Source organism: Lacerta agilis, chromosome 13 (assembly GCF_009819535.1).
Source record: "Lacerta agilis isolate rLacAgi1 chromosome 13, rLacAgi1.pri, whole genome shotgun sequence".
Lineage (NCBI taxonomy): Eukaryota > Metazoa > Chordata > Lepidosauria > Squamata > Lacertidae > Lacerta > Lacerta agilis.
Window position 1 is genome coordinate 33,414,224 of NC_046324.1, and position 27,599 is coordinate 33,441,822.

Consider the following 27,599-nt stretch of genomic DNA (forward strand, 5'->3'; position numbering starts at 1 on the left):
AATACTCTGGGTACTTGCTGTGTACATGCTAAGAACAATTCCCACAAGCCATTCTTACCTCTTCTCCTCTGGTAATGTGCTAGATGTGCTCAAAAGTTTATGGGTATTCTGTATGAAAATAGAAATGGAGTGGGGGGGGTGGCTTTCAGTATTACAGGAACAAATTTCACACCAATCACAGTGAAGTTTTTTGTTTCATTTTATTTATTTTGCAGGGCTCATTGTCAATTCAGTGCCCTGACTACTGATCCCAAGAGAGGCCTGTGCCAATCCATAGCAAAATAAACAATCTATACAAGTCAGTCAAAGCCATTTAATGTTGTCCCCATCTTCAAAAAGCGTGGGGGAAGAAGACCCAGGCAACTACTGACTGGTCAGCTTGATGTCCGTACCAGGAAAGCTCCAGCTACGAAAGCTGAGGTTGCTGAAGGGGCTAGAGACCATTTTGCGGTGAGTCCTGGAAGACCTGCTTCCTGCCTTGTAGGCATTTCCCACTTGGCCTGAGAGGACGGGGCCCTGACTGACTCCAGCTACAAAAGCCGAGACTGCTGAACAGAATTTTGGGCTGGGGCACTGTTTAGGGGGTGTGTTGGCACTGCCACATCACCTGCACAAATAAGAGCAGCTTCCTATTGTAGATCTCCAGGCGTTTCCGCGTGACCTCAGACTTTTTCAACTGCCCATCAACTAGGGACAAGCGCCTTTTCAACTCTAGGACATCACTCTGTTTTGGAGAGAGAAGCAGAAGAGGGTAGAATGATTGAGACAGAAGGAGATGTCTTGGGAAAATAGGCTTTCCCATGGGAGAAAGCATGGGAGTTTAGGCAAGGACTTGACTTGACAGCCAGCAGGATTGCCTGCCATCCCTCACCCCATCTTTCCCAGTAAGAACATCATGACTGCCAGGATTGTCTTGCCCCATATAGGCTCACTTGACCAACTCCATCTGCCCCCACACTCCAGAAAATTACATTTTCTATTACCTCCTCTCACTCCAGACTGACCTCTGCTTCTGAAGCCTGTTTTGTCTTCTTCCCCACCAGCTGAGTCTTCAGCTCTGTGATCTCAGCCTCCAGCAAATGGATCACTTCTTCGTAATCTTGCTCCGCGCTGTGGGCTTGCCGCTGGGACACCTCTGCTACCTGCAGCTTGTTATGCAGGGTTCGGTTTTCTGAGAGGAAGCCCAGTGCCTTCTGGGAATGGAGGAACAGAAGCGGGATGTTATTCCCAAAGTGCAACCATCAGTCCTTTCCCTTTTCCTGAAACCATATCCTTTACATGTCCATCAATAAAACTCCAATCACGAGGGCCAGATTTATACCCAAACTAAGTAAGCTACAGCTTAGGACTTCTGAATAAATTTTAAGAATCCCACAAAGACTAAATTTCAAGTTTTACATAACTGGTCTAACAAGAGACAAGGGAAAACAGACATTATCATTCTGATGTGGCAGAATTATACTGTTGTCGGGTAGGTAGGGGGCTGTCAATTTGAATGATGCCCTGATTCCCTTCAAATTCTTGGGGTACCATACCCAGTGAGGGTTTGAATCTCAAGAGAGGATTCTATTAGCAAAACTAGTCAGACAAGTTTCTTTGTAAGACAATGTCCTTAGCTGACCACTTAAGTATCCTCATCAGCATCCCAAAAAGATTAGCTAAATTGCAAGGGATACAACTAAGAGATGGTTCCCTCCAGGCTAATGCGTAGGCCTTTTCTCCACCGCACTCACCCAGCTGCTACATAGAAGAACAGTACACCATATGAGAGAGAGAGAGAGAGAGAGAGAGAGAGAGAGAGAGAGAGAGAGAGAGAGATGTGCAAAAAACAGGCTGGAAGCTGGACACAAAGATATACTTGATCTGTGATGGAGCCACGGCTTTGACTAATGGAGAAGCAAGATCTGTTCAGGTGTTAATGCTGTGTGCATCCTCCCTCCCCCTCCCCCAAATCTTATGCTCAGGTTGTATATATGTGTAAGTAAAGCCATATATCCTAAGGACACCGCAGTCTCTGCTGTCCCTCATTCCAGGAAACCAAACCCTGGGTAAGCCCTGGAATTCCAGGAATCTCTCACCACTGGGGTGACGAGTAGCAATATGTAATTGCTACATCATTATTTGTCACATTGTGCTTATAAATCTGTGCAGAAATAACTGATCTGCTTTTCATATATGCCAAGGAATAATTAATAAAGTATTTTCAAGTTATTTTTATTGCAAGATACATGTTGTAATTAGATAGTTAGGTTTTAGTTGCATCTTTCATCTGGATTTCTACATTGTGACCTGTGACTGTAATTCTACCCATCTGAGGAAGGACCACAGCTAAGTAGTATAGCATCCATCTCCAGCAACAGCTGGGAAAGTCCCCAGTCTGGTACTCAAGAGAGTCGCTGCCAGTCAATGCAGACAATAATGAGATAGTAGGACCCAGTATAAGGCAGCTTCCTGCAAGAGTGTAATCAATCACCCAGCTTTTCACTGACCTGGTTCAGTCTCTGAAGCTCATCTTCCATGGATTTCTTGTTGCTTTCTACCTCCTTCAGGAGAGACTAGGAGACAGATTGCAATGTCACAAACTCACCCAGCCAGGCAGGCAATACTGTCCAACCCCAAAGAAAAACACTGCCTTGGACAGACCCGCAACTTCACCATCCATTTAAAAAATGCATGCAGAAATCCTCAGGTTCAACTGCATTTCCAGGTAAGAATAGTCCCCCGTATGAAACCGCCAGACAATACTGAGTTAGATGGTCTTTCTTAGTATATGGCAGCTTGTGGCCTATTTCAGCTTTTGTGAGCATGGCATCAACATGCTTGGAATCAAACCCACCTGGGTGAGCCTCTCACCTTTAACCTCCGGACTTCTTGCCGCAGGTCTGTCATTTCCAGCTGTAGCTGCTCCAACTCTTCACTGTCATTGCAACTGACGGAGTCGAAAGTCTGTAAGTAAGGATTTCCAGAAGCTGTGTTAGTCTTGTTGCAATGAAAGTCACAAAGAGTCTTGTGGCACCTTAAAGACTAGCACATTCATTATGGGTGTTTCATTTCCTTCTGATCTCATCCCCCAAATCGTGTACATAATCATGCAACTCGGAATAACACTTCATGCAACTGATGAAGTGGACTGTGGTTTGCGAAAACTTGTGCCATAAAATTTTTGTTTGCTTCTATTTTCAGGTGGGATACAGCACTGATCATTGCAATGCATCCCCAATTATTATTACTGCATAATTATAAGGTTATTGTATAATGTTAGAAGGGTGTATGGCTGTGAGGGGGTGTGACTATGACGAAAGGACTATGCATGTCTTAATTTGCCACTGCACTACTGGCTATCATTAAGTAAGCACACACACTTCAGAAGATGGGCACAGTTCCCCTGCCTTGAGCAAGTATGGGAAAAGGAAGAAGAAACTTTGGACTAGCCCACGGCTGACCAGAGAATGGAAAGCTGATGTGTCCAGTAGGGTGGCCACTTCATGCTGAGTGAAGAGCACTGAGTTAGAATTGAGGCCGGCCTCCTCGAGTTCCTCTGGCAGGAGATCCCTCAGTGCTTGGAGGAAGTCTGCGATGGAACAGCAAAGGGTTAGAAGAGGCGCATGAGACCGATGAAATCTCTTGGTGCAGCAGTAACTTTGGTACCCACAGTAGATTATTTCAGAAAGAAATCCAAACCATGGTTTTCAGAAGCTGCAGTTTAGACTCTAAGGGATGAGTTCTGTAGCAGGCATACAGGGCCAACCATGAGCTGGCAGCTCCTTTCCTTCATCGCCTTCCCTGATGCTGTCCCAAACAGTGGCATCTGAGAGTGGAGCAATGTCCCAAACCGTAGGAGCCATGTCCCCAAACCGTGGGACAGGAGGAAAGCCTCAAACTATGGTCTCACATCCTGGTTATTGCACTTGCTCACTCACATCTCATACACCATCACCTTGTTTTGTTGGACGGTGTTGGTTTGGTGACTTTCCCCCCTTTCATTCCTCTTCCCCCTGCCAGTGGCTGTGATGACAACAGCAGGAGTGCAGAAAGGCCTGCCTGGGCCACCTGCCCGCCCATTCATTTACTCTTCCCACTTTCCCTACAGGGCAGCTCACTCAGGGCTTCCCAGACTTCCCTCGCTGGTTGAGCATGCCCACTCAGGGTTGCCATATTTCAAAAAAGTTTCCTTGGGGAAGGGAGTGACTCCCTGAGGGAAACTTCCAGAATTGCATGAACATTGAAAGAGCCATTTACAAAACTGAACTACAGGGGGCAGCACCTCTCTACTTTTCATTAGCTGCTGAGCAAAGCTTTCTCTCAGATAGTATTTCACTTGTCTACTTTTTTCTGGCTACAGTTTGGGCCAGCTATGCTTTCTACTGCTCCAGCTAATTCCATCTAGGTCAGGGGTCAGCAAACTTTTTCAGCAGGGGGCTGGTCCACTGTCCCTCAGACCTTGGGGGAGGGGGCGGACTATATTTTTTTTGGGGGGGGAATGAACAAATCCCTATGCCCCACAAATAACCCAGAGATGCATTTTAAATAAAAGCACACATTCTACTCATGTAAAAATACCAGGCAGGCCCCACAAATAACCCAGAGATGCATTTCAAATAAAAGGACACATTCTACTCATGTAAAAATACCAGACAGGCCCCACAAATAATCCAGAGATGCATTTTAAATAAAAGGACACATTCTACTAATGTAAAAACACGCTGATTCCCAGACCGTCCGCGGGCCGGATTTAGAAGGCATTGGGCCACATCCAGCCCCTAGGCCTTAGTTTGGGAACCCCGGATCTAGGTGCTTTTAGTGCCCCCCCCCATTTCTTCATGGGGATGGAAGAAAAATAAAATAAATACTTGTATCAAGTCCACGCTGCTGAAACTCACCTCCATAGGCTACTGTCCCCTGTGAGTCAGTTGTCAAACTTTGCCGCAACTGCCTCTTCTTCTCCTCATTCACATCAAGACTTAAATATTGCAGCATCTGATTTTTGGGGGGGAAAGCAGCAGATTTTGCAATGCAGAATTCCATGGGGGAGAGGGATTGATTATCAAACAACTCTGGGAACTGTAGCTCTGGGAGCGGACCCCCTAACAATAGTCAGCACCCTTAGCAAATTACAGCTCCCGTAATTTGTTGGGGGAGCCATGACTGTCCATAGCGGCGTCATAGGGTGTGGTGTGAATGTGGCCTCTGTTTTGAGTGGGACTTTCTTGTCAGACTCACCAGTTCAAGTTTGCCATCCTTGAGGCGAATGTTAGGATCCAGGGCCACTTTTGGCTTGGTGGCTGGAGCCGCTCGCTGGTTTGAAGAGGAAACAGGAGCTGTAAGACAAGAAGTCACCATTCATCTACATGAGCAATGCAAGGATGCCTGCTCCTTGCATTGGGTGCCAAAAAATAAAAGTCTGTTTGCACTCTGCTTTCTCTCCCCCCCCCCTAAATTCCCGTGGGGCAGAATTAAAGCCTCACTTGCTTCCACATGCGAGGGGAGCAGGGAGGCAGGCAGAGAGAGAGAAGGGTGAAGGACAGGATCCAGGATGAAATGGGCTGGGATGGAAGTGGCATTGGTAACGGTGTATTGTTACTGCAGTTCTTCTTTGCACTGGGTGACAAAGCCAAATCTAAACCCAACAGAACTACAGTACAAAGTTAACGGAAGAGTTTCTGCTTGCAATCTAGAGGTTTAGCAGAGCAGTGGGCCCTGCTAGATGGCTAAGAACACCAGCCGGCCCTGCTGATGGGCAGTTGTGTGAAGCTAATTGTCTCCCATTATGGAGAGCTGCCTGGTGGAAGGTCACCCTGAAGGCAGCTCCTGATGGCCACCCCCTGGACCTCTCAGGTGAGGAGGAGGAGGGTGTTTCACAGGAAGGTTGGAAGAAGCTGCAGAGGACCCACCCTCACAAGCATAATCCAGCTAAATCCTGAGCTCCGCCAGTCTCTGCCAAGCACAGAAGAGCTTTGTATGTGGCCTGAGGGAACTGACAGGGTTTGTAGGATTTGTCACCCACCATTCAGCCCAGGCGGGTTCAAGGACAGAGCAACTCTGCCTCTGCCTCCTTGCTAATCGGGATTAACTGGGGTTTTTGCTCATTAGATCAGAACACAGATTTCCCAGGTGCACCTAAAGGCCAGCCGGCACCCATCTCCTCTCTCTCTCTCTCTCTCTCTCTCTCTCTGATAGCCCCCTTCTGTCTGTGGCTAGACCGAGGTGGAATCCTGCCCTGACTGTGGCAGAGATCACTCCAAATATAATCCAACGTTTCTTTGAACTAGCGGTGCCCTTCTCTGTTGAGGGCTGTGCTCACATGAAGAAAGGGTCAGGTTGGGAAACAAAATGGGCAGCCAGATCCAGCCACTTAACACTGTTCAGATGGAACCTGGGAAGGGCCACAGCTCTGTGGTAAAACAGCTGTTTTGCATGCAGAAAGTCCCAGGTTCAATTCATGGCATCTTCAGAAACCCCAAGGAACCACTGAGGGAAACTGAAATGAAACTGATCAATACTTGGGAATAATCCCATCAGGTCTTAATTCTGAAGTTATGTGTGAATGTGCATAACTCTGTTGTGGCTTCTACTGACCCCACACTTAGGGTCAACGACCGCAGCAACTGGCTCTCACTCCTAACTTGTAACTGAGTCAGTGGCCTGCAGGTACCAGAGCTTCTATATCCCATTACTAATATTTTGACTTATCCAGTCTCCTTTGCAATACTTCCTGCCACATAAGGAGAGTGGCATAGGTGGCTATGAACACCTGTTGAAGAGAATCCAAATTGCCTTTAATTAACTTATGACATCCTGTTACACCTGCCCGATCTCCTGTTATGTGCAGAGCTTTTTCTGAATTGAGGAAATATTGTGTGTGATCTTCAGGAGGTAGGGATGGACATATCAGTCAAGTTTAGTTTATCTCAGTTCCTCGGTTTCTCCCCCCCCAAACTTCAGTTCTCCACATTTTCACAGCAGTTTGCCCCCTGCCCCCCTGAGGTCTGAGGTGGTACAGTCCAGGAAGGACTTCAGCAGCTTATTTTAGCACACTGGAAGGAGCAATGGGCTGATTTATTCCACCGGTTCAACATGCCATTGAGGAAGTCCCCCTACCGGAAACGGTGAGCTCTGGCGGACAGATGTCTGGAGATGGAGAAGGCACAGGGAAGGGACTGTCATGTCTGCTCTGGAAAATAAAATAAAATGCAACAGAAGACATGTTGACTGGGGAAAAGTTGAGAGCCTGAAAGGCAAAAAAAGAGATGCAAAAGTTTCCCTTGGAGCCACAACAAAGTGAAGCCTTTTGAGCAGCCACAAAGATTCTTCAGCTTCACAAGTGTTGGTGTGGAAACAGGGTTGTATTCAATGCTAGTCCTAATCAGAGGAGATTCATTAAAATTACTGAACACGACTAACAGATTCATTAATTCCCGTGGCTCTACTCTGAGTTGGATACATCCCATACAGTCCAGCAAACTGAATAGGCAAGTGAATCTAACTACAGCGGGGATTTCAAACACGGTGCCCAAGGGCACAAAAGTACACACAGACCACAACCCTGAGGACCACAGAGCCACCTGACCCCCCTGAAATGCAAGTGTAAAGAACCATTCTCTCTCTGAATGGTGCCCAAAACAAGTTCCTTCAGTCTGCAAATGTGCCCACTGACCAAGGTTTTGGCCTAATGTTTTGCCTGCCCTATCATTCTTCAGGTGGGCTGTCCAAGTTTGCTTGCTTGATATATCTCTTTCCCCTCACCAAATGTGTGCTGTGGGTTGGGAAGGAAGGAAATGTATCGGTGATGGCATGGACATTAGCCAATAGGCACTGTTACAACAGTAAACCACACTGAAGATGTGGGATATTCCCCACACACCCCCACACCCACACCAGAGCTTGCCAAAAGACCAAAAGCAAGTTGAGTCTGTTTACAGAGCAGGGAAGGATCTTTCAAGCAGCCTTTGCCACTCTCAAACATCATGTGAGCATTTGCTCTTGCAATATTTTAGTGGAATGACCTAAAAGAAACAAGCAGAAGAGCAAATGGGTTTGTGATCATAAGGGCAAGCAGAAGAAAAAGCCATGTTGACTTTGGATGTGGACCCTGAATACACTACAATAGACGTGGCTCACCAGATGAGGTGGGGCTATGATAGCATGCCATCAAGGGTATCACTGCTGCTTACTAGGACAAAGGTGGAGGAGGGGTGAGGTCGCATGCTGCAAGCTCACAGGTAGGAGCACTGGATTGGCTCCATCACTGTGCTGGCACCATGTCACCTTCCCCACTGCCTTGCTCCTCCTGGTAAGCAACAGCAGCCCACTTTCCAGAGAGCCAGCAAAACAGCTCTGCTTCACCTGGTGACCCACTTCTGACTACAACCACAGACCAGTTTGTCACAACATTTGTCCATAGCATCCTGGGAACTGCAGCCTCAAAGGGCTATTAGAGAATTTTGTTTCAAAACTCTTATCTTTTCCTCACTCGGAATCACAGCTCCTAAAGTTATGGGGAAAGAGGGAATGTTTTGTGGCATAGACTTGCTGCTTTTCATAGTAAAATCCCTGCTATCCAAGGGCTGGGGAGAGGAAAGCTTGCTAGCAATGCTACCAGACACCCCCTGCCCTGTCTAGGACCCTTCTGTCAACAGGAGTGTGCTCCAGATAGCTCAGAAAGATCCCACTGCAAAAACAACAAGCTGGCTATTTTTAAACAGAAGAGACATCATATGGAAAGCTCTAGACAGCACCCTCACCCTGAACAAGGAGAGGGCAAGTGGGCCCAAGCTGCTATATGCCACCCCTTTCCCCAAATAAGTAATCCATGAGGATTATGGCCAAGATCAAATCCTGTTGGAAATGAAGAACATTTGGGTGGGATCTTTGTGAGTTCATTGAGTCTCGCCACCTTACCTCAGGGGACCTCACATGGACTTTCAACCTGCAAGTGCCCAGGCCGTTCCCCACAGCTTTAGTCGGCAAGGAATGGGTGCTGTTGTGAGCTGAGAGTCCGGGATGGAACCGTCCTCTTCCGGAAATAAAGGCCACTTCAGTGTTTCCCTCATGTCTTAAAAACGAAAGAGAAACCAATTTAGAACTAAACAGCCTCATACCTGGGAATTCTGAGATGCCAAAATATTGGTACAGTTTTGAAAGGTTCCGCCTGCCATCTTGATTCAAAATGGTGGCCAGTTGTAGCCAAACATAGACAGAAAAAACCCCAAAAACCCTCTTCCCTGTGGTGCTGTGGTGCAGTGCACTTTTTAAAAAAAGGGGTACTGACATTGACATTTTGATCTGAAAGTGGGAATTAAGGCAGCTTTGCTATCTTGTTGTAACCTCTGTTCAAGATGGCCCACTGTAGTTCTTCCAGCACCACATCATTAGCATCCAAAGGGCTTTCAGAAAGTCTCCTTTACCTGAATTTTGTTTTTGCAAGAATCCTTTTGGCCTCTTCATGTGTGGCCCCCACCAGAGAGTCTTTATTGACAGCGATGAGCTGGTCGCCTACCCGGAGACGGCCATCCTGTAAGAGCGCCACAGGAGAATATCTCTGTGAGATCAAGCTTCATGGAACATGGAGGGATGAGGTGAATCAGGACCACATTATTTCCTCTGTCATCCTTCGCTAGTTAACCTTTATTGGCCTGAGGGTCACACTCACCCTTGACCAACCATCTGGTGGCTGCATGCCGGTGGTGGATGTGGCCACACCGACCCACATATTTGCACATGCAGCACACACATTACACACACGTAGAGACGGCTCAGCTGAGGAGAGAGGCTATTGTTGCCCACCTCACTCGTCACATGATCAATCTGATGATCTGGGAGGTGGAGATTTGTATCTCTACCAGGGTGAAGAGGTTTAAATCGCTCTGCTCATCACAGCACTGTATCTCCCCCCCCCCTTTACCACCATCCCCAAAATTGGTGAGGGACCAGAACTATCTTCTGGGAGGGTACTTGATCCAGTCCCTGAAGATAGGAGTTAGCTATTGCTGTTCAGTCTGCTTAACACTCACTCAATGGTGAGTGGGGTCAGAGGAAAAAGTGGGTGGAGCAATGGATGTGAGTTTTCCTTTGTGTGGTTGGCTAGTTTCTACACACACACACTCGCACACTCCTTTCTGAGGGGCTATGGACTCAGAAGAGTCCCAAGGGCTCGATGGAGAGGCCTAGTGGCGTGGTACATGCCTTGAAATATAGCAGTGCCAGCCTGAAGCTGTTCAAATGCTCGGCTCACCCTGTAACAGTCGCCTTCTGGTTGCACCTCTTGAATGTAAACCATAGGTCCATCCGGCCGGTTGGCCCCTCCTCCGATGGTCACACCCAGCCCAGAGGATTTTGCTATAGAGATGCTCTGGATCCCGGATTCGATGGAGCAACTGCAAGGGAAGAGGAAGATGTTAAGAAGAACCCAGGCAAGGAACTTGTATCCAACAGCAACTGGCCATGAGAAACATAGGGAGAGGCCTTATAAAGAGTCATACCACTGGTCCATCCAAGCTCAGTAGTGTCTACACTGACTGGCAGTGGCTCTCCAAGGTTTCAGACATTATATTGCCCAGTCTCTCCCAACCCTACATGGAGACGCCACGGATTAAACCCAGGTCATTCTACATGCAAAAGTGATGTTCTGTCATGGTGCTATTACCCTTCCAATTTGTACCTCTTAGAGGCACACAAGCAGAATATGATGGCAATCCACAGTGTTTCTCCGCAGTGTCTGGTACAGTTGTACCTCGGTTTAAGAACAGTCCTGTTAACAAGTGATTCGGGCAACGCACTCCACAAAACCAAAAGTAGGTGTTCCAGCTAGCAGGGAAGGCTGGCACTGCCACTGTCCGACTGGGAGGACTGTAGAAGACCAGGGAAGACCTGAGGCTCACCCACTCCACCACAGTAGGAGATTACTGGAAATGGGTGTGTGGTACCAACAATGAGACTGCTTCTGGTGCTACTGCTACTGCTATAATAGGGCTCACTTTCAGCTTGTTCCTTGCTGGAAGGACTTCAGAGCTCTGTGTTCCCCAGAGCACCACCTGAGCTGGGTATCCAGCCTGAACCCTGTTCCCCCTGGTCTCCAGCTTGTGTTCTGCTGGAACTTCATCCCACCTTGCCTTGTCTCCTGCCAGAACTTCACCTGGTCTTACACCTTGGCTAAGCTTTGCCATGCTACACTGCAAAGCAAGGCAATGTGTTTCAAAGCTCTGCAACATGAAACAAAGACAGAACTCCGTGCATGTGGAAAGTTAACACCTCGGGGAAAAGGCTAGGTGAAAGTCCTTTCTCCTAACATGCTGGTTATTCTCTTGAATGAATGTGGCACATCCATTCTTATGGGAGGTGCGTCTGCCACACAAATGGCTGCACAGCTTGCACAAGGAGGATGTGTGCGCATACGCATTCTCATCCACCAGGATGCTCCACACGTAATGGAGCACACGAGCACATACAGGTGATCCAACGGGATTGCAGCCAACCATTGACACCTCTCGAGAGCAACGAAGTACATACTGCGATGGTGGGTGTGGCGAGTGTCCTGGATTCCCAATCAGTGGTCCGTGGGAATTTGCTGGGCTCAGCAACAGTGGGCTCTGGGAACGAGACGAAGACCCCGAGGACGTACTCTCCAAATACCTGCCTGAAGAACAAAGGCAAGGACACTGTTTGGAGGTGAATGAGAGACTTCCCTGGACATCAACAAGCTTCAAGCCACACTGAGAATGAAGGAAGGGCCTGAAGTTGGGCACTCCTGCTCCTCTCCCCTATCTATCCCATAGCCTCCCTCCAAGTGCGTCCCCTGCACCATGGGAGCAGTGGCATGCAGTGGGAGGCATCTGGTTCTTCGGGTGCCCATGAGGGTGCGGACTCTAGCCCTGTAGGCTCTGGTGGTTCAGGAGTTCCTCCTGGATGCTTCTGTCTGACAGCCCCAGGAGCTGCTCTCTCCTGATCTCCAGCCCTGTTTACAGCCCTGAGTTTGAGCCAGCTCCTAAGCTGTTGCCTCTACAGCTCCTGACTCTGTGTCCAAATTTCTTGAAGCACAAAGAGCTGTTGAGCCATTTGACTGCAGCAACAAGGGCTGTGATAAGTTGGACAGTGTGCAAAATTTAATAAAACTTCATTTAAAAAATAATAATTATTGGTTTTTAATAAAACTTCATTTGAAAGGGGTGGGGGGGGGGTGGGAATGACCGCTCTGTCCAGCAGCAATTCAGACCCAGAGTCAGAACTTGTAGAGGTTCTGAGCTCACAGTGGTTAGTGAGATGGTTAAAATAGTTTCGGGCAGAAGCTCACCTGCAGTGGAAGAGAAACAATGACTAAGAGAGGGCGGAATGGAAAATGACAATATCTTACATCCCTAAGTATGTACTGTTTTGTTTTTTTGTCCTCTTTCTTTCCTAGTTCCACTGCTAGTTCAGTTCACTCAAGATAATAAATACTGACCCCCACCATGGAGAACCGGTGAGCTGCGTGCCGAACCTGTGTTGCTATGAGATCCGAATTTTTCCAGCAGTTCTGCAAATTCTCTCCTGGACAACAAGAAGAATGCTAATTAGTACAGCTGTCTACCCCCAAATATAGTGTGTGAGAGTGTGTTTCATGGTGTTTCAAAACTACACCTATCTGAAACAAAGGTGAACTTTTCATAATTTTTCTTTCTTTCTAAAATTTGGTTTTCTGTGGCACTCCCCCCCAACCCCACAAAAAACCTTATCACATAGAATCTTATATCCGACTGACATATTGTAAAGGCAATAATGTTAAATTAATAATTTATTTATTAGTATTTTGCATCCTAAATTCAGTTTTCCACATTTCCACATCAGTTTGCAAATTTATTTATTTTTACGTCCTCATGTCATGAAATTCATTCTCATTTCAGTGCAAATTGATCATACTATGCACATTTTCCTCTACAAGTTTGCCTCACACACACATTTTTGCAAAGCAAGCTTCTGCTAACTCAACGTATTTTTCTGTTATTTTCAGAAAGATTTGCATTTGCCAGGTTTTGGAGGGCGGGGGGGGGGACACTCTACCCTGGTATATGCATTTACCTATACATTACTCGACAGCAGAACTGTGATGCCAAATTCGGAGCAGCGTGGATTTCAACGAAAGGCTCTTTTTCGTTTTGTGCATTGTTTAGGGAAGTGGAAATTAAGTTGGTTCAACCTTCAAATGTGACCTGAATCAGATTTCTTCCCCATCCCTAAACACTATCAAGACCAGGGACAAATATGCAATGAGAAATCACATTTGCAATATGGATGTCTGATCATGCCATGGAGACCTATAGAGAGTACGGGCTGAGCAAAGATTGGGCAGGCTGACCACTGACAGGCTGAGTCATTCACGATGCTAAAACAGCTGATCTCAAAAGAACAGAGCAGGTGGAACAGGGAGGGGGCGATCTGGCCACCTGACCAACCCAGGTCACCTGATCTGCGTCAGAAACGCACCTCTGACCCTAAGGTGGAGACAAGGATGATTACTCCTTCAAGCTCAAGGGCATGGCTGAAAGATAATAAGGGATAAATAAAATAAAATAATAATGCTAAAAAGGCCAGCATAAAACCACCCTCTCGCTCTCGCTTCCTCTCCCCTTCTTCTTAATCTTGGAGATATGTATTGGTGTATTAAACATTTTGTGAGATGATTATGTAAGTGAAATCTCTACAAATCTTTGTGTTCCCCCCCCCCCAAAAAAAAGATTACAGGCCAGCTCCCCCTCTGAATGATCTTTTGCAGATTTAGTGCATAACTGATAGCAAAGGATGGCTGTAAATGTTGCTCAAAGTTTGACCGCCTTTCCTTTGGCTCGGTATGTTGTATATGATTTAATTTCCTGGCCACTGAGGGGCAGGAAAGCCTCTTTACATTAGCAGACATATGCTGCAGTTTAAAAGATGTGACTTTAGGCAGCGTGCAACAAGGAAATTGCAGTTATCGCAAGAGTACAGGCGATTTCATCAGAGGACTCACAAGCCTACTGTAATGAGTTTGGGAGGTTAGACTGAATGGGCTTTTGGGGTCCCCTTCAATCAGAAAATGAGATTCTGAAGAAGAAGAAGAAGAAGAGTTTGGATTTGATATCCCGCTTTTCACTACCCGAAGGAGTCTCAAAGCGGCTAACATTCTCCTTTCCCTTCCTCCCCCACAACAAACACTCTGTGAGGTGAGTGGGGCTGAGAGACTTCAGAGAAGTGTGACTAGCCCAAGGTCACCCAGCAGCTGCATGTGGAGGAGTGGAGACGCGAACCCGGTTCCCCAGATTACGAGTCTACCGCTCTTAACCACTACACCACACTGGCTAAAAAGGAGACTGCTAAAATGGTCAAACCATTGTGCCATATTGGTTTGAGATGCTTCATAAAAAGCAAGCAAACAATTAACAATCATCAACAGCCAATCAGATCCAGTCAGATCACTTGGCCAGCTGCTTCCCAGTTGGTGGAAAGGAGGACCAGTCTCTTTTGCCAATGTATTCTGCCCCATTAAGGCTTAGATAATACACACACTGTGGTCTCGATTCTCCTTCCCAGGATCTTGCTAGTGATGAAGACAGGAATCTCCATTATTAGTGAAAGGGTTGTTTGGGTAGGGAAATCTAATCTCAAATGACACGTGCCCTCCAAGGCCAGCTGCTTTGAAATAAAATCAAAGATTGGAGACTGCAGTCAGAGCTACCAGGGTAGTATGTGTTAGCTAGTATACAGTTATTGTCTTCCAAAGCAACTACTCTATTCTGAACTTAAAAATGGAAAGCATAATGCTGGTAGTCAACAAGAGAGGTTTAAAGACTCTCTCAAGGCAAATCTAAAAAAATGTAGCATAAACACCGACAACTGGGAAACGCTGGCCGGCCAGCGCTCCAATTGGAGAACAGCCATTACCAAAGGGGTCATGGGCTTTGAAGACGCTCGAACTCAGGACGAAAGGGAGAAACGTGCTAAGAGGAAGGCACACTTGGCAAACCCTTATCATGATCAACTCCCGACCGGAAACCTATGTCCCCACTGTGGAAGGCCGTGTGGATCCAGAATTGGCCTCCACACTCACTGTTAAAACTGTGTTTATGGGAGACAATCTTACTCGGTTATGAGTGATTGCCAAAGAAGAAGAAGAAGGTGACAGTTCCAGACTAGGTCATTTGAGAGACCACCTTATCCCTCATACACCCAGTGGACTGCTGTGGTCTGCAAGAGAGTTTCTCCTGAAAGTTCCAAAGATCTCAGAAGAGTGGGGCTTTTAGTGGGGCTGCCACTGTTCTGCAGAATACCCTTCATGTTGACATATGACAGGAGCCCATGATCTGCACTCTCTAGAAACCGCTGAAGACATTTTTGCTTCGACTGGCTTTCCCAGCAGGATAAATGGGTCTTGACCACAAGTGTCCATTTGCCTGGGTTTTAAATATATTTGCTGTTTTTAACTTTTAATTATCCTATATGTAAATCGCTCTGAGACGGTGGTTTAGAATAATAAATAAGTGGTCATTACCACCACCATCATCGCTCTTTGTCCCAAGTCTATCTAGAAGAGCATCCTTCCTGCTTCCCTACAGCAGCCAAGTGCTTCTCATAAGCCGGCAAGCAGGTCATTCAGGCAAGAGCCCTCTCCCCTTATTTATCCTCAGGCAAGACCCCAATTCAGGGGGACATCGCTTCTGAAGAGGGAGGCCCTCTATATGCCATGGTTGGGGGAGGTCCTGTGCAGCCAACAGATAAGATGAGAGCCAGCTCCTCCTCTGACAGCACTTACATACCCTCCAACATTTCTCCAGTGAAAATAGGGATATCTTATTCTGTAATAATAATTTTACAATTTATACCCCACCCATCCAACTGGGTTGTCGCAGCCACTCTGAGCAGCTTCCAACATACCTGTATATAAAAACATAATAAAACATGAAACATTAAAAAAAATTCCTTATACAAGGCTACAACCTCAGATATGCTGATGACACAACCTTGATGGCAGAAAGTGAGGAGGAATGAAAGAATCTTTTAATGAGGGTGAAAGAGGAGAGCGCAAAATATGGTCTGAAGCTCAACATAAAAAAAAAAACCTAAGATCATGGCCACTGGTCCCATCACCTCCTGGCAAGTAGAAGGGGAAGAAATGAAGGCAGTGAGAGATTTTACTTTCTTGGGTTCCATGATCACTGCAGATGGTGACAGCAGTCACAAAATTAAAAGACGCCTGCTTCTTGGGAGAAAAGCAATGACAAACCTAGACAGCATCTTAAAAAGCAGAGACATCACCTTGCCGACAAAGGTCCGTATAGTTAAAGCCATGGTTTTCCCAGTAGTGTTGTATGGAAGTGAGAGCTGGACCATAGAGAAGGCTGATCGCCGAAGAACTGATGCTTTTGAATTATGATTCTTGAGAGTCCCATGGACTGCAAGAAGATCAAACCTATCCATTCTTAAGGAAATCAGCCCTGAGGGCTCACTGGAAGGAATGATCCTGAAGCTGAGGCTCCAATACTTTGGCCACCTCATGAGAAGAGAAGACTCCCAGGAAAAGACCCTGATGTTGGGAAAGATTGAGGGCACAAGGAGAAGGGGACGACAGAAGATGAGATGGTTGGATGGTGTTCTCGAGGCTACCAACATGAGTCTGACCAAACTGCGGGGGGCAGTGAAAGACAGGCGTGCCTGGCGTGCTCTGATTCATGGGGTCATGAAGAGTCGGACACGACTGAATAACAATACAAGGCTGCCTTCAGATGGCTTGGGGGTCAGATAACTCCATACCCTCCAACATTTCTCAGATGAAAATAGGGACATCCTAAGGAAAAGCAGGACATTCCGGGATCAAATCAGAAACTGGGACAGCTTCTATAAATCTGCACCTGGAAAAGAGGGACACTTGGAGGGTCTGCTTATGTAAAAGCAGTAAACTCTGAGCTGAAATGCACAAACTTTATAAGGCTGGCTTCACCATTAGGCAGACTGTGGTAGCTGCCTCAGGTGGAATATGCTGGGCAGGGCACAAGAATATGCCCTGCCCTGCACTCAGCTAGCCTGCTACCCTCAGGTCAGTGAAGGTTGGTCCATTCAGGCAAAGGGAACACTGCCCTGCCAACCTTAGCCAGCCTCCATCTGCCTGCCTTCTTATTGCAACCTGTCCATGAGGTGGCGCTGCCTTCCTTCTCCTAACCTCAGTGTGGAACTCAGCAGAGAAGAGGAAGCAGGAGGTGGGGGAAATTAGCTCTGCCTGTCATTGACTCTGGCTCCACTTACTGTTGGGTTCCTTGCCTTCCACCCTCCCAGTCCCTGTGCCTCAGGTACAGTAGAGGATGCTAGTCCATTGCCAGTTTTGAAGGAAGAATCAATGCAAGCCCAGTTGGCTTCTGTATATGGAATGTGTGAAGGGGGAACATTGTCCTTTGTCCCAGCAGCAAAATGCCAACCCCGCACAGTGAAGCTGCAATCCAGAGCACCCTTACGTGGGAGTAAGCCCCATGAATAGGCTTACTTCAGAGTAAATATACAGGTAATTGCACTAGCATTCTGTAGTGTAAAGGTAAAGGGACCCCTGACCATTAGGTCCAGTTGCGGATGACTCTGGGGTTGCGGTGCTCATCTCGCTTTATTGGCTGAGGGAGCCGGCATACAGCTTCCGGGTCATGTGGCCAGCATGACTAAGCCACTTCTGGCGAACCAGAGCAGCGCTCGGAAACGCCGTTCACCTTCCCGCCAGAGCGGTACCTATTTATCTACTTGCACTTTGACGTGCTTTTGAACTGCTAGGTTGGCAGGAGCAAGGACTGAGCATTGTTTAACCCACAATGTCACCTGCTGTGTACCCACCACTTAATACCATCAATTAATAATGCAGTGGATCCACTCCCACTATCTGCCCCCAATTAAATATAGTGCACCCATCTCACGATACACCACTTACACAGATTTCGACAAAATAGGTTTATGAAACAAAGTGGGTCAGGAACTGCGTTCTTTCAGGTAGAAGTTAACTTGTTTACTTTAACTAACTCTAAGACGTCTCAGGCTTAAACACAATGCTATAGGCACAGCTCTTCTTAAACTCCAGTTACTAAAAATCAGTTGTTACACTTCAGGTGGTAGATGATCAGGTTTGTAGAATAGATGGTAAAATGTTCAACTCAGTTTCTGTCACTTAGATATTACGGTTAAATACTTTCAAAACGGTACAGTTTCCTTCACAGCTTAATACTTTGGTTCATGAGCAAGGGGGACTTCTCCTCAGGCACCCACTCTTTTAACAACCCGAGGTCTTCTACTAAATGGTATAACAGACCCAGGGGAATCACCTCACCCCTTGTTACTGGGTTGGGAGTCTTCAGTACCTAGAAGAACTCTCCCCTCCTGGCTATACGGAGACCCAGGTAGCCTGAATTCCCACAAGATCTACCTCTCCCAGCTCAGACTCAGCCCTCCCTGGACACTCCTGTCTGTATAACTTTCCCAAACCCTTGACCCAGTCTCCCTATCCAAGTTGTGAGGCTCTATCCCCTCGCTATGAATAGTCTCCTCAGTGTGTATGTTTAACTTCACTCAGAACCAGTTCTCCTTATCTCACTCCCTAACTCCCAACTCCAATCAAACCCTATGTCTTAACCTGAACCTTTGCCCCTTCTCAAAACCAAACCCTATCTCTCATTTTAAATCCAGCCCTGTCTAACTCTCTTCCACCCAGAAACTGCTCCTTTTATTCTCCCCTCTCCCAAAGTGCTGTTTCTCCCCCTTCTGTGGCTAGCTGACTCTGTAGCCCATCAGCAAGAGGCTCCAGCACTCTGGTGGAGTTTCAGAGGAACTGCATCACCAGACTCTAGTCCAGGGGTCAGCAAACTTTTCCAGCAGGGGGCCAGTCCACTGTCCCTCAGACCTTGTGGGGGGCCAGATTATATTGGGGGGGGATAATGATGCCCCACAAATAACCCAGAGATGCATTTTAAATAAAAGCACATATTCTACTCATGTAAAATCACCAGGCAGGCCCTACAAATAACCAAGAGATGCATTTTAAATAAAAGGACACATACTACTCATGTAAAAACATGCTGATTCCCAGACCGTCCGCAGGTCGGATTTAGAAGGTGATTGGGCCAGATCCAGCCCCCGAGCCTCAGTTTGCCTACCCATGCTCTAGTTTGTCTCTGCTGTCCGTCATGCATTCCTCCCTGCCCCAGGTGCGGGGAAAAGTGATTTCTTACCGGGCATCGTCATCTCGGGCAATAAGAAGGCGCATGTGGCTGGTGGCAGAAGCCGTCCTGAGGATATCCACCGCTCTGCAAGAAAGAGAAGAGACAGTGATATGCAGCAGGTGACTGACACTGACCAAGAGGCCTTTTTCAGCCTCCGAAGCATCTTCAGACTTGGGTCTCCAGATGTTAAGAACGTAAGAAGAGCCTGGTGGATCAGGCCAGAGGCCCATCAAGTCCAGCATCCTGAAACAAATTCAGAGCCCTGATCCAGAATGCCATACCTTTCGCTTGTAACGCCAAGCAAACTGTCCCCGTTAACTTCTAAGATCTGGTCCCCTGGTTGCAGGCGGCCTAAATCAAACAAACAGGCAAGAGAAGTGTCACACATATGTAAAAAGAACATAGTCGCCATCCATAATTGCACGGGGACAATAGGAACACCAGCAGCTGCCTTATCCCGAGCTGGATCATTTGGTCCATCTAGTTCCATACTGTCTGCACTGACTGGCAGTGGCTCTCTGTCAGATGGGAATCTCTCTCTCTCTCTCTCTCTCTCTCTCTCTCTCTCTCTCTCTCTCATTTATTAACTTTTCTGTTTTGCAATTTAGAATATTCATTTAAATAACCTTAAAATATCAATTACTTCCCTTCTTCTCTTTCTACGGTTCATTTTGCATAATATATTTTACATAAACTAAACCATTCAGTATTCCATGGTTACATCCATCAAAACTTATTTACACTGTTGAATTTATCTTAATGCTGCCAACGTTTTCAACAAATGGGAATCAGGGATAGCATCACAAGGCCTTTAGGTCAGAAACAGAAGCAACAAATGGCACTTACCATCAGCATGAGCAACACCTCCTGGTAGGATTCTCTTAACATAAACCCCATATTCCTCTCCAGTAAATTCTTTAATGCCTCCGATCACTTTAATGCCTATCAGGAAAACATAACATAACATTTCCTTACTAAGAAGCAGCTGCTACCCCATCCTCTGAAGGCACACCCACCCTACACACTAGTTTAAAAGACATGGGAATGCTGGGAATTGTTGGCTTGGAAGGGCTAACTAAACATTGATATAGTTACAGGTGGGTAGCCGTGTTGGTCTGCCATAGTCAAAACAAAACAAAAAATATAAAATTCCTTCCAGTAGCACCTTAGAGACCAACTAAGTTTGTTCTTGGTATGAGCTTTCGTGTGCATGCACACTTCTTCAGATACACTGAGACGGAAGTCACCAAACCCTTAAATACAGTGAGGGAGTGGGAAGGGGTATTACTCAGAAGGATGGTGGGAAAGGGTGATCAGCTGATAGGTGTGGAAATGGTCTTACAGGGAAAGGCAAGGGGTGAGATACATGACAAAGCTATCTTTAGCCATCTCACCCCTTGCCTTTCCCTGTAAGACCAATTGCAGCCGTTAAGAGTCGTCAACAGCTTTTCCACACCTATCATCTGATCACCCTTTTCCACCATCCTTCTGAGTAATACCCCTCCCCACTCCCTCACTGTATTTAAGGGTTTGGTGACTTCCGCCTCAGTGTATCTGAAGAAGTGTGCATGCACACGAAAGCTCATACCAAGAACAAACTTAGTTGGTCTCTAAGGTGCTACTGAAAGGATTTTTTTTTAAAAAAAAATTGTTTAAACATTGATATGTCAACAAAGAAAGTTGCCTCATACCAAGTTGGGCTGTTGGCCCATCTATCTCAGTATTGTCAACACTGACTGGCAGCAGCTCTCCAGGATTTCAGGTAGAAAGTGGATAGATAACATTAGAATCCAGAGGTATCCAATTAAGCTGAATGATGGGAGATTCAGGACGGGGGGGGGGAGGACTTCTTCACACAGAGCATAGCTGAACTATGGAGCTCTTCCCCCCCCCCCCAAGGAGCAAGGGCCACTGACATGGTTGGCTTTAAAGAGCATGAGACAGATTTGTGGAGGGTAAGTCTATGAGAATGGCTACTAGCCATGATGACGATGTTCTTCCCCCACTGTTAGATGCAGCAATGCTTCTGAATTTCATATGCCTGGGGTTGCAAGTGGTAAGAATGGCTGTTGTGCTCAGGTCCTGTCAGAACAGGATGCTGGACTTGAGGGGCCACTGGCCTAATCCAGCTTCTTCTTCTTAGGTCCTCATGTATCAGTCCTTACCACTGAAATACATATATTCCACTTTTGAGGTATGGAGAATGAGAGTGAAGCGAGCAACCTCTGTAGTGGCCTTGAGGACATGGAACTCCTTCATTAGGGAAGCTTCGTTATAGATCAATGTGATTTGCAAGATGAACCTATTGGGTTGGAAGTAACACAACTGATACTCCCAGAAAACTGTGCATAGGACTGCAGTCTTCCTAATCCTAATGAACTAGAATAAATAAATAAAAATGTCCAGTAGCACCTTAGAGACCAACTAAATATGTTCTGGGTATCAGCTTTAGTGTGCATGCACACTTCTTCAAGCCCGAGGGATAGGAAGATTTCAAGGCAAACACAGTTCTGCAAATCAAACTGTACTCTTTTAACATGTCCTTGCTTTGCTCAAACTCTTCTGTCTCTTATGCCTTGCTTGGGGCATGTGCTGGATACCTGCCCAGAATGCCTAGTGCCACAGCATCTCTGACATTAAAATCACACAGAATTCCTGTACACCGTATTTCTAGTGCACGGCTGAGGAGGATTCCAAGCCAAAAACAGCTGGGGTGAAAAGTTCATTGGGGAGGGAGAGGAAGGAAAATAGGTCAGTTTTGATTACTGTTTATTTATTTACAAGCTAAACCACATAAATGGTTTTAATCCCTCCGCGGTATATAAAAATAACATAAAACAGTATCAAATAGCATAATAAAAACGGTAAAATAGCATTATAAAAGCAGGGGGATGCAGCCATCTAAATTTCACTCAGAGTAGTCTCATTTAAATTAATAGGCGTAAGCTAGTCATGTCCGTTGATTTCCGTGGTTTACCCTGAGTTGGACTACACTGGATGCAAACCAAGAACAAGTAGCAAGAGGTAGCGTGCTGTAATGGTTAGAGTGGTTAGGATCTAGGAGATGAGGGTTGAAATCCCCACTCATCCATGAAGCTCGCCAGGTGACCTTGGAGCCAGCCACTAAGCAACCTCACAGGATTGTTGTGGGGATGAAATGGGGGGGGGGAGCCTTATAGGCCACTTTGAGTTCCTGAGAGAAAAGGATGTGATATAGCTGCAATGAATGAATGAAAGACCAAGCAGGAATGGGACACTGGCCTCATTCAGCAGGCCCTTCTCATATCCTTATGGGCTTTTGGTAAGTCATGCCCATTGACTCTTTTAATATCTGTCAATAGAGAGCTTCAGTATTTCTTAATCTTTGCACATGTTCACACAATATTAAATATCCTTCCTCAAGGGGCTCAGTAATGCATCAGTCACTTGAATTCAGATTAATCATACCCATGTTAGAACCCAACTAGATATGGGGTCTCCAACATGGTAAGTGGGCCGGCATATTCCTTGGTGCCCTTCAAGGCTTCCTGCCCCTCCCAATTTTTAGGTTTTTTTTTTAAAAAAACAACAACAACAACTGAGGTGTGTTTTTTATTTTTGTTTTACGGGGTTGCTTGGGAAGAGTTGCCTGTTTCTTCTTTAGTCTGCATTTTATTTGTTTTGGGGTATGGTAGGTGTTTTCCCATGGAATGTAAAAAGATCAAACTTATCCCTTAAAGAAATCAGCCCTGAGTGCTCACTGGAAGGGCAGATCCTGAAGTTGAGGCTCCAGTACTTTGGCCACTTCATGAGAAGAGAAGACTCCCTGGAAAAGACCCTAATGTTGGGAAAGATGGAGGGCACAAGGAGAAGGGGACGATAGAGGATGAGATGGTTGGACAGTGTTCTCGAAGCGACTGGCATGAGTTTGGCCAAACTGCGGGAGGCAGTGGAGGATAGGGGTGCCTGCCGTGCTCTGGTCCATGGGGTCACGAAGAGTCGAACACAACTGAACGACTGAACAACAACAAGGTGTTTTTGTGTGCTTGTTTAAGGGAAAGGCATCCTCAGCATTGCCAGCATTCCTTCTGTGAAATGGGTATATTGTTGTGCCTACAACACAGTTCCAAATGTGTCCCCAGGTCCCAAAAGGTCAGGAAACCCAGAGCCAAATAGGATTTTGAAAAATGTAAATTCATGCATAATGTAAGAGTAAGGCAAATTCTTCCAGTTTCAGTTTTCTTGGCTGGCTCTCGCCTCTTTCTCATGCAATCCTATTAGAAAGCGTGGCAGATAGTCACATCTCATCCTTATTAAACACACACACACACACAACCAAGGGCGATTGAATGAGCACAAATAATAGGAAGAGGATCCCTTCCCTGCGAACAAATTTTCAAGTGTCTCTTGTTGCACAGCCACAGTGCCCTCTGGTGGTAATATATAAGGGCTGGTGCTAAATATGAAACAAAACTCCAGTTCAGAATCAGGCAAAAAACCAGGATGAACCGTGCATGTGAAATCTCCAGTCTAAACTCCATGTGGAGCTCTCCAGGGTGCTACTGGGAGATAGAACTTAGCTTGCCTCATCATAACCCAAATCAAAAACCCTTACCCAGAATCCTCTGTCATGACTGGAATTATGGATGGAGGAGAAATTTGGTTCAGTTCACATTTTAAAATGGCTTTCAGAACTTTCAAAAACAATATGCAAACCAAAGCACGGCCATCTTTTCAAATTCAAACTTCTCTGAATTTTGCAGCACAACTGTGCTCAAATGCTGCGTACCAAAATGGGTGTGTACATAAAAATGCACATAGTCATGAAAGTAACACGCAGAAATGCAGTGTATCAGAGAAAGCTTCTTTGCACAAATTTGTAGTTTAGGCAGAATTGCATACAACAATGTGTATTAGGAGAAATTTGCACTAAAATGCTGGATTTTGATGAGGAATTTTTTAAAAAAAGATTCACAAACTGATGTGGAAAATTGGAGAACAGAACATAAGATGAGAAAAATGAGAAACTGAGACCACATTCACACCATACATTTAAAGCACTATGATCCCTCTATAAACAGCCATGGCTTCCCTCAAAGTATTGTGGGAACTGTGTTAAGGATGCTGAGAACTGTTAGCAGACCCCTCTTCCCCTCACAGAACTACAGTTCCCAGAGTTCCTGCTGAAGAGGGATTGATTGTTGAATCACTCTGGGTAACAAGTACACCCCCCTTCCCCTCTTGCAGCAATAAAAATGTACTTTAAGTATATGGTATGTCCTCAGTCTTTAGGTACAACAGACACAACTTGGCTTTTGGTCATTTAGAATTTCTGGATATATTGTTTTAACCAATTGGACTGTTTCAAATGAAATGAACTCTCTGCTGGGTTTTTTGTTATTTTGTTTCATATTTTAATATTTAATGTGGAATTTGTGGCTCTGATTGTTTGGATGTGTAAGCTGCCCAGACATCTCTTTTGGTGAATGGATAAACTAAAAACATGAGATTTGACACAGAAATGCCTGGCAGGAAAAGGGCAAGAATGCAATTTATCAAAGGCTCATTAAATTCCAATTTCTTGGAGTCTGTGCTGAAGGCTGTGGGATTATGAATGCTGGTTTTAATTAACAAATCAGCCAGTCGGCGAGAGCCAGCGAGATCAGACTTCCTTGCTCTCAATCCAAGACACAAATAGATGTGTTAACAGACGGGAGGAAGCCCACAGACACTGAGCATCTGTCTATTGCAACCACACACAACACACACAGCAACTGAACCAAGGCAACTGAACCAAGGAATCAACCCCATCGACAAATGTGCTTTGCTTGGAAGTATTCCGCAAAGCCAAGATCAAACCAACTGATCTGCTCACCCCTAACAAATATAGGGACATGCTTATTGTAATGCTCTTGTTGGGGTATAGAAAGTTTCAGTCTGAGCCACCTAGGAAAGGACTCACCGGGAGTCATACTCCTGCTTCACCTACCTAGGTCGTGCCCAAAAACAATAACAATTTTATTATTTATATGCCAGCCATCTGACTGGGTTGCCCCAGCCCCTCTGGGTGGCTCCCAACAAAATATTTAAAACACAATAAAACAACAGCCATTAGAAGCTTTCCTGTACAGAGCTGCCTTCAGACGTCTTCGTAAAGTCATATAGTTATTTATCTGTTTGATGTCTGATGGGAGGGTGTTCCCACAGGGTGAGCCAACAAGACCCTCCTATACTGACGGGCGGCTGCTCTCCAGAATTTCAGGTATGGCTCTCTCCTAGTCCTACCTGGAGTTGTTGTGGATTGAACTGGGGGATGCAGATCAGATGATATATACCACTGAACTACAACCCTTCCCATTTACACCTTGTGGAAGGGTCTGCTTTGTCTGCCATCTTCCTCTACTCTGCAATAGCCCAATTTTGAACTGAAATGATGGAAACACAAACACACACAACTGAGCCCCTTGCTCACCGCACTTGCCAACCCCCTGCTATTTCCCCGATAGTCACCCTCTAGAGTAGAGGCTCCCAAATTTTCTTCGACCACTTCCCCCTTGGTTCCTTAAAAAAAAACATTACTCAGAATAGCAGTTCGCACAACCCATTAAGAAAGGATAATAATGCAAAAAATTCAAACAATCAATTGCACATTTATTCAAATTCCAATTAAAACTATCTAATCCAATTAAGTCAACCAAATTGATGAACTTGATTCAGTGATGCCAGCTGCTCAAAGTCGGTTAGTCATTTACACTTCCAGTGCCTCTTGCCACTTGGTTGCCTCTTAATGTCCCCCTAGGTAATTCCAGTGCCCCCCCAGTGGGTGGCACACCCCACTTTGGGAATCAGTGCCCCAGAACTTTCCCCTCCCACCCAGTGTAAGCAATAAGTTTCACATTCTGAAAATACTTCTCTCTTCCGTTCTGAAGCTCCACTTGGCACCCCTGTTTTCACCTTTGCCCCCATAGCCATGCATCCTCCCCCTCTGTTCTGCACCCCCTTTGCACAAACACCCATTTTCACAGGAAAGGAAGGAAGCCTGTGGAAACGGAAGGGGATCCCAAAGTGAGTATATGAAGAGGGTGAGGAGCCAGAGCCATTTGATGGGATTTAGCGAAGGGCAGCTAGAATGCTGGTTCCCCTTGCTCTCCTTCCCTGGTTGGCTGGCCACACCCAGCATCTTCCACCCAACTGAGCAGCCATGGCAGGGCAAGCTGGCCTATGTCCTGCTGCAGCTCCACGCCCATGTCCTGCAGTTTGCCAGGATGCTGCTGGTACTCTTCCATCCTGATCATCTGCTGGGAGATCGCCATAGCAATGTGGCCCAGGGCTAGGAGGGTACCGGCCATGTCCCTTGCCCTTCAAGGCATTGCAGCAGCAGCAGCAGCAGCAGCAGCTGGCCTACAAGCCGCTTGGCCCCACCACTGCGTGGGGAAAGCATGCGATGGGAACTCCACCTTCTCCTCCTCTAAACTGGGCACTCTCCCAGCTGTGGGGAAAGGGGAGACTTCAGTGATTTCAGGCCAGGAATGCGAGGAGGTTTCCCAAGAAGGGAGAGCTTGACATTAACAGCTCCGCCCACCACCAACCTTTTTGAGGTTTGCCTCTCCAGATGATGCGTTGGCGGAAGGGCAGTGGGAAACTCAGGCTGGCTACATATTTGGCTACTGGTGGCAGCAGCAGCATTCCCCAAGGGGGCACCTGTCCTGTGCACACTGCAGCCCAGCCAGTGCAATGGCAGCAGAATACTGAACTGCCGGGAGGTGAGTGGAGTGCCTTGAGAGCACCTGAATGATGTTTGTATAGAGCAGCAACAGTCAGGGCTGTATCCAAGTCAGTGCACATTATGCCAGCACAAGGCTTTACCCTTGTGCAATGGAACTTCTACCATCCTCTTCCCAGATCTGCTTTGGAGGGTTGGGGAACTCCCAGAACAGATTTAGGGGACACACTGGGGAAGGAGGAGGAGGGGAAGGTCCATGGTGCAAGCATAAATCCTTGCACGGGTGGAATGAGTTAGTGGGATACCACCTTCTCTTTATATATTGGGGCAAGCCTGGTGGAGTTCCCAGATGTGTGAGCAAACCTATATTTTAAAGATGGAAACACACAACTGTGAAAAGTGCATGATGCTTGCAAGGTGTATATTTTCTATAGGACTAGGCTAGTGCAACCCTGACATTTTCCACAACTATCATAATGAGCCAAGTGGTCTTTAGTCACCCATCCCTTCCTACTTAATATTTCAGCAGATGTTGTTTGCACAGTTATAAAGACTAGAAACTGAAAAAAAACAACCTGAGATTTCCAAAACGCTGCACTCAATTCCAGGTTTTGCCATTTACCTCCATTGCTTGCATGCAATTGCAACACAGACACACAACACAATATTTTGGCCTGTTTATTTCATGCACTAGCACTGTCCTCTTG

General features: G+C 46.3%; 1 protein-coding gene across 1 annotated transcript in view; it reads right to left on the reverse strand.

Annotated features, from left to right (window-relative positions):
• LOC117056998 (syntaxin-binding protein 4-like) overlaps window positions 1-27,599 on the reverse strand; it is a 58,668-nt gene that overhangs the window by 7,891 nt on the left and 23,178 nt on the right. The window contains exons 4-20 of the mRNA XM_033167711.1: window positions 20,037-20,132; window positions 19,472-19,541; window positions 19,200-19,274; window positions 12,437-12,522; window positions 11,506-11,632; window positions 10,232-10,373; window positions 9,405-9,511; window positions 8,899-9,052; window positions 7,099-7,171; window positions 5,221-5,318; window positions 4,881-4,977; window positions 3,444-3,571; window positions 2,854-2,946; window positions 2,490-2,555; window positions 1,005-1,193; window positions 608-724; window positions 59-108 (exon numbers count right to left, since the gene is read on the reverse strand). Coding sequence (XP_033023602.1) covers window positions 59-108; window positions 608-724; window positions 1,005-1,193; window positions 2,490-2,555; window positions 2,854-2,946; window positions 3,444-3,571; window positions 4,881-4,977; window positions 5,221-5,318; window positions 7,099-7,171; window positions 8,899-9,052; window positions 9,405-9,511; window positions 10,232-10,373; window positions 11,506-11,632; window positions 12,437-12,522; window positions 19,200-19,274; window positions 19,472-19,541; window positions 20,037-20,132 — 1,768 coding nt within the window. The remainder of the gene's footprint in view (window positions 1-58; window positions 109-607; window positions 725-1,004; window positions 1,194-2,489; window positions 2,556-2,853; window positions 2,947-3,443; window positions 3,572-4,880; window positions 4,978-5,220; window positions 5,319-7,098; window positions 7,172-8,898; window positions 9,053-9,404; window positions 9,512-10,231; window positions 10,374-11,505; window positions 11,633-12,436; window positions 12,523-19,199; window positions 19,275-19,471; window positions 19,542-20,036; window positions 20,133-27,599) is intronic.